We start from the raw sequence: 6,646 nt of genomic DNA on the forward strand, positions 1-6,646 counted from the left end.
TCGAACTTAGCTGTTCGATTACTTAGGAGATCTGATCATATCGTTCCAACGTATTCACAAATCAACATTGTTCAACACAAGTAAACAGTGCCATCACAACCCACAAAACAAGCGACTGAAAGGAAGCCAAAAGATAAAATAAAAAAAAAAACAGACCACAACCTAAACAAATGAGTTTCAGCTTTGAACAGACTCGGCGTTCGATCGAGAGTGATCGCTTGAATCAAGAGATGGAGAACCTCCTCCTCCTAGGCTTGGTGATATCGACATCATCCTCTAAGTTGGACGTGTCCTTCGACCCGTGCCGGAAGGGGTTCAACTTCCCCAGAGTCTTTGACATCGAAGAGAAGAAGGTGGGGCGCTTTTGGCCACCTTTCGCCGATGTTGCCCCGTGATGATTGCTCTTCTGCAAGTCTGAAATGTACATTTTCATCTTCATCAGCTCGGACCGCAGCTCCTCATTCTCCTTTATCAGGGACGAATCGGCTTGCAGCTGATGCCTCGTTGTTGTGGCGTCCGGCCCTTTACGGTCCTCCGTGCCACTCCTCAGCTGCAGCTGATCGTAGTAGAGTGCGTGCAGGACAATCTGGACTGGCAGCCGCTTGTTCTGCGAAGCATGGAGCCGGGCTTCGTAAGATAGCTTCAGCGGGTCCATCACGCTGCATGCCTTCTCTCGCTCAATCTCATCGAGGTTCGGATGACTCTGCAAAGTTCTCTTGATTGTCATTTCTAACACTATGCCCAGAACATGTCCTATGACTAGGAAAGGATCTATGAATGTGAAGAATAATGACGATCATTGTGCAGCGAAGATGCAGGTATTACAATGAAGATTGTAGCTATACAAAGCTTATGATTCTCACCTTCAGGTAGATATCAATTGCACGATAAAGATCATCGTCAACCTTTCGGGTTCCTTTAGGCACGATATTAGCAATCCCATTGAACTTTGCGATGCTGAGCTCGCCATAGGTGGCGATCTCGCTGAGATAAGCATCCACTGTCTTAGCAACCCTCAGCATAGCAGTGGAACAGGTCTCCCTGAAGTCCCCACCGTTGAACACCGCCATGCTCTTTTCCTTCTCCACAAACCCCGACAAGATCCTCCTCACGCTGTCCAGATCGAAGAGCCTCTCGCCATCATAGGTAAATGAAAGCACCAGAAGGTCATCGACCGTCACGTGCTCAAGGATGACCGATATTCGCTTTTCGAGCTCGTTCTTGCAGCTGGTGGAGGCTTTGAGAAAAATGGCCGAACGGAGGAGGCAACACAGGAAGTTGATTGGAAAAGCGGCTTTCTCCGAGGGCAAGAGGGAAACTATTGATTCGAGAAGCTCTCTTTGTTGGGTCCTAATGTTGGGGTCATCGAAACCCGAGGACTTAGTTCCATTGCCCGTGTGGTCTCGCACAAGATCTCGCAGCGCTCTTTCCGTGTATGTTATGATGGCACTAGCTAAAGTCAGAGATTTCGCGCCTCGTTGCTTCATCGCCGTGATGATCTTTCCAAAGAAAGTAACACTCAGTATTGATAACTCCTCGGTCCACCAGTTGGTCGGAGAGCGACTCGGGAAATTGGCCTCATTACATGCCTGCACAAGCATATCCTTCCTCAGTTAATTCCATCCAAAGAATGCATCTCCAAAATGGGGGACAAATCAAGAGAAGGGAGTTGGGTCTACATTAGAACTGACTAAGTCGACGCATCTCTGGACGATTTTAAGGTCTTCGGCCATTGGAAGAAGATCTTCACACGATTTGAGCACGACAATGGCGCCGGACAGGCTCGACAAGGCCACCTGCGTGAGGAAATCGTCGGTTCGTGCCGCGAGGTTGTTGCTGCAGTACTGATCCGTCATCTGGAGGTACTCCGCCGCACAGCGTAGAGCCGCCACGTTGTGGACGGTGATCTCGAAGTTGACGCCATAGCAAAACTTTGCTGCTTTCTCGAAGATCTCAGGGCCTCCGGGGATGTTGGACAGATCTATCCTCGCTAGGTCTGCTTCTTTGGTTTCCACGATCAGTTTCCTTATGAAGTTGCTCTTCGCCACTAGCATGAACTGCCATGAAAATTGAATGTTCAGCTTCCGAGGCATGACAAAAATTACGAAACATGATTCTTATTACCTTGTGAAGGGAGAAATTCGCTTCTCCTACTCGAACGACCACATCAGTCGGAATCTCCTGAGAGAAGACCCTGCATCCAAATTTCATCAGGATCGCTAATTAGTGACTGGTTATATATGGAAACAAGAACAAGCACGATAAGATGGCCGTATCCGATTAAACGGTAAAGTACCACTGTCCGGTTCTCTCCATTGCAATAGAGAGCCTCTCATTGGCCCGGACAGGCGTGGCCATGGCTCCGTCAATTCAGGATGAAAGGAACAGGAAATGAGATTCTCGCGGCTTCAACTGGAGATCATACAACCATGAGTCTGTTTGCGCAGCGCTTCCAAGGCTTTTAGCTGGTTTCTGAGGTCAAGCATTCGAGAACGAAATTTAGAAAAGAAGAATCTCACTTTTGATAGGAACATATATAAAGCAATCGACACCATCAAAAGCAGGAAAAAGAAAATCAGTGGCAACTTTTCACTTCATCGTAAGTACTGTCATAGATCCCAACATCTTGTGAGACATACTAAGGTTGCTGAGATCTACCACTTAACCGGTAATAGGACATCATAATAGACTGTAGGACTACACAACCAACCCGCAAGCATAAGAAACTAGCGAATCGCTCCGACTCCTTTCGACCCATGCCTAATATACTTAATCGAAATGAAAACCAGAATTTTGTTCGGAAGAATAAGTAAGCAGCAGCCCAACCAAAATGATATAAAAGACATGATTGAATTGCCGGTCACCGGTACCGCAGAAGCTTCTGTACATAGTCAGTAGACTTATATCCGAATCGAGCGCGATTTCTTTACACAAGCACTTCGATGAAGTCGAGCTTTGGGCTCTAAAGATTGCAACTGGGGTTCTTATAGCATCCAGAACAGCAAGATCTCATAGATTCATAGACAAATCTGGGTTATCAAATGATCATTCCGCGACGCACAAGCACTCTTTCATGTCTGCTACATAGAGACAGATCATCAACTAGACATCATCTGCGCTCCATTTCCCGCACTAACTTCTCTCTCTTCACCTAGTGAAAGAGCCCACGAATTCTTTTTCCCGTCTTTCTTTGTTGGTTTCTTTTGCTACCAGCTGGAAAGATCGATCACACCCATAATTTTTCCATGATCAAGAACCTTAATCCCAGAGATCCCTCCCCCACAAAACAACACCAGAACTAAACTGAAGCTCAAGCCAAGAACTCAGTCTGCAAGCGACGGCGGGCACAAAACTGATCTCATCACTGACTAATTCTACGTCAAGAACATGCAAATTAAGCAGAAGCTTTACCAGTGAGAAGCTAGTGAGAGAAAGCTGAGCGAGCAGACGGATGAACAGATACACCTTTCTCCCTCCTGATGCCTTCGTATTACCGGCAAAATCCTCGGAGCAGATAGTTGGATAAGGAAAAGTGCCATGGAAGATCCTGTCTTATAGAGCCGGGTCTTGAAAGAGAGATGACCAAGAACAGACTATTCCCATTAACGTCGAAAGGAGAAAAAAGAGCTGTGAAAACAAGCGGACAGAACTCGTCCAGCTACCCGCGGCCGGAAATCTTGGACGGCGTAGCGCCATGTCATCTTCTCCGGTCCCACTCGGACACCGGCGCCGACACATGGGCCCCCCCTCACGGTCTTGGGCTAGCCAATGGACGGGTCCCACGTGGAGAGGCCTGTCTAATCTCCTTGAGGAAACAGATACCCACCCTAATGAATAATGGAAATCGACGTCTTTTTGTCATTAGAATAATTGGTAAAGACTAAAAGAGCTCTTGGATTTGTGGACGGGAAGGAAACCGATCCGGAATTGGGAAAAAACAATTTGGGGGGGAAAGCAGTTCCCAAAATTCCACTTTAGCCTCGTCTCCATCATTAATTTGATTTCAGTACAAAAAAAAAAAAATCATTGATTTCATTTTGGGCGCTTTATATTGTGGAATAAGTTTGAATCATCGTACTGCGGATAAAATTCTAATTGCATGACCATAATATGCCACAAAGGCTGGTAATTTTTTTTTTTTAGCAGAAATTTCATTTATTGGCGGCTAGCCGAAATCATCATATGTGCTTGAAGGTAAAAATTTACGAAGTAGTCGTATAATTTTATCCGCAATTACTAGTTATTTAGAAAAAAAAATCAGATTTTTTTAAGAAAAAAGAAGAAGGTCAGATTGAGAGAGCTGCAAGAGATTAGAGGCTAGAAGTGAAAAAAAAAAAACAAAAACAAGAAATCCAATTGGTTGTATATGACGTATGATGCAATATATAATTACGAGCCATGTCGTATAAACTGAATCAGGACCACCTGCAGAGGACAAAATCAGAACTTAATCTCGGTGCATCATGGGATTTGTCTGGTGCTTTAGGAGTCTCCGAACAATCAAGGGCATCTACGCTCACATTGCTAGATTATAAAAATGCTAACGTGATTTTTTTTTTTCATTGTCCTACGTGGTGCTGACGTGGTCAAAATGACATCGTTTTGGTCGAAATTCGATTTTCTAATGCAGTTTTTTTTTTATTTAGGTTGTATTTAAAAATAAGTAAATTAAAAGAAATCTATAAAAAAAAGGGAAAGAGAAAAGGAAGATGCGGGTAAGCCCTCGCTGTCACCGTTGCCCCACCATCGCCCGGAAGTGCCGGTAAGGGTGGGGGAACCGCCGCCTGCATTTTCCTTCTTCTTCTCTTTTTTGTATTTTTTTCAACAAAATATTTTCTTATTTTTAATATTAGTCAAATGAAATTTGAAATAAAAATCAGATTTGGACCAAAATTTTTTTTTTTTTTTGTTAAAAGGATTTGGACCAAAAGTTAGTCGCCACATAGGATAAAAAATTAATAAAAATTTCACGTCATCATATTCCCTTAGCGAAATTGGACGAAATTAACGGAAGGACTCGATTGACGCTAAGTTCATAAGTTTTAGATCTTTCAGTATACTTATTTTGAAAACAAATGGTACGATAATTCTTAGGTTGACCATAGTTATCCAACATTTCAAGCGTGGTTGTCCATGCACCATCGCTTTCCAAACTTTGCGTAGGTTGCACGGGTAAAGTTTGGCGATTCACAAGTCTCTCCTGTTGTTATCGGTCAAAAGCCAAAATCCTAAAGGAGATATATGGTTCATCTTCTTTTTCCCTTTTCCTTTTTTGAGGATTAGGGGAGGGAGGGGATTCACGATGAACACAAACATGGACCGGGTCTACAATTGAAGGCCAACACAAACGTTGAAAATGTTGAAAATCCACGTGAAATCATCGAGCGAGTATGTTGTGGGATAATTACGCAAATGGTCTCTGAATTTTGGAACAATATGTAATATCGTCCTCAAACCTTTAATCTGTACAATGTGATCACCGAACTTTAGTTCAATATAATATGATGTTCATCTTTTGATTTCTTCAACATGATCGCTGAATTTTTAGTGTCTTTGGATTACCATATTCAACATATATCGAAAATTCATGCATTATATTTGATAAATTAAAAATTTAAAAATGATATTATATATTGATTTAAAACTCAGGAACTATTTGTTTCATTTTTCCTGGGCAGTGTGATTAGGCGGTAAGCTTTTGCACTTCTACCGGTAGTTTCGGCGCCATAATCCTTATCCGGACTCGAATCCGAGGCGCCCAATTAGATTGGGTCGAGATTTCTGACGGCGAAAGGTCGTTTTCGGGTCAGAGCTCACGTGAAGGAAGCTGATGAACCCAGACGACTTGTCGCTCCGATGTGGGGGCAGACTCCAAGCGTGTAGGCCGAGGTGCGCAGAGGTTGGTCCCGGACTCCAGGCTCCTCCACAGCAAACGTGTGGAAGCAAATCGTTCGGATCGCAATGGAGCGCCTTTCGATGTTCAATAATGGCAGGTGGGGTAGTCGAGGAGCTTGGCCCTTTGGTCATGGACCCTCAGCATTACCTTCAGGAACTTCCTATGCACGTCGAGTCCAATTGGTACAGCTATGATTCTCTCTCTTCATTCTCTTTCGATCTCGTGCTCGCCCGCTCAATCCGTACTCTTATCTTAGTTCGAGTTGGGTACGCGCCACTAGATTTGCAGTACGATAAATGGATAATAAACGGGTTAAATAATTTTATTTGGATTGAATCATTAATGATCCAAGCCGACCCGCCTGTCTTACTGGTCTAGCCATGACCGAACTGTTCGCTCTATCCTCCCTGCATAGCAACAGCTCACATCCGGGTAAGTTAGGCGGTTTCTTGAAAGCTGTGGAAGCAGCCGTAGCTTTGGAGGTGCTGTAACTGTTGAGGAACTGGCCTGCGGCAATGTTGTATCCGACAGCCTCATCGTCTACTTTGTCTACGCAGAGTTTTGATGCTACCGATTCACGGGGCAGCGGTCCATTTCGACCGAGCAAAGTGCATTATCCGAGAGGAAAATAGTGCCATTTCTTGTAGCAAGACGCAGCTAAGTTTTGGCAAGCTTGCGAGTTTCCTCAATCTCGACGGCGAGAAATCTTAAACGGAAGGACGGGGTTTATGTTTCTCCGTCGGGATGGCC

The 6,646-nt window shown here is 44.3% G+C and overlaps 1 protein-coding gene across 1 annotated transcript; it reads right to left on the reverse strand.

Moving 5' to 3' along the window:
• Positions 1-3,585, reverse strand: LOC115757187 (root phototropism protein 2). The gene is made up of 6 exons (XM_030697311.2): positions 3,412-3,585; positions 2,297-2,472; positions 2,125-2,194; positions 1,680-2,057; positions 864-1,589; positions 1-703 (listed from the first exon to the last, which is right to left on the reverse strand). The coding sequence occupies exons 2-6, from the start codon at positions 2,356-2,358 to the stop codon at positions 224-226; spliced, it is 1,716 nt and encodes a 571-aa protein (XP_030553171.2). The 5' UTR covers positions 2,359-2,472; positions 3,412-3,585; the 3' UTR covers positions 1-223.
• Positions 3,586-6,646: the final 3,061 nt, after the last annotated feature.

The sequence above is a fragment of the Rhodamnia argentea genome, chromosome 1, assembly GCF_020921035.1.
Source record: "Rhodamnia argentea isolate NSW1041297 chromosome 1, ASM2092103v1, whole genome shotgun sequence".
Lineage (NCBI taxonomy): Eukaryota > Viridiplantae > Streptophyta > Magnoliopsida > Myrtales > Myrtaceae > Rhodamnia > Rhodamnia argentea.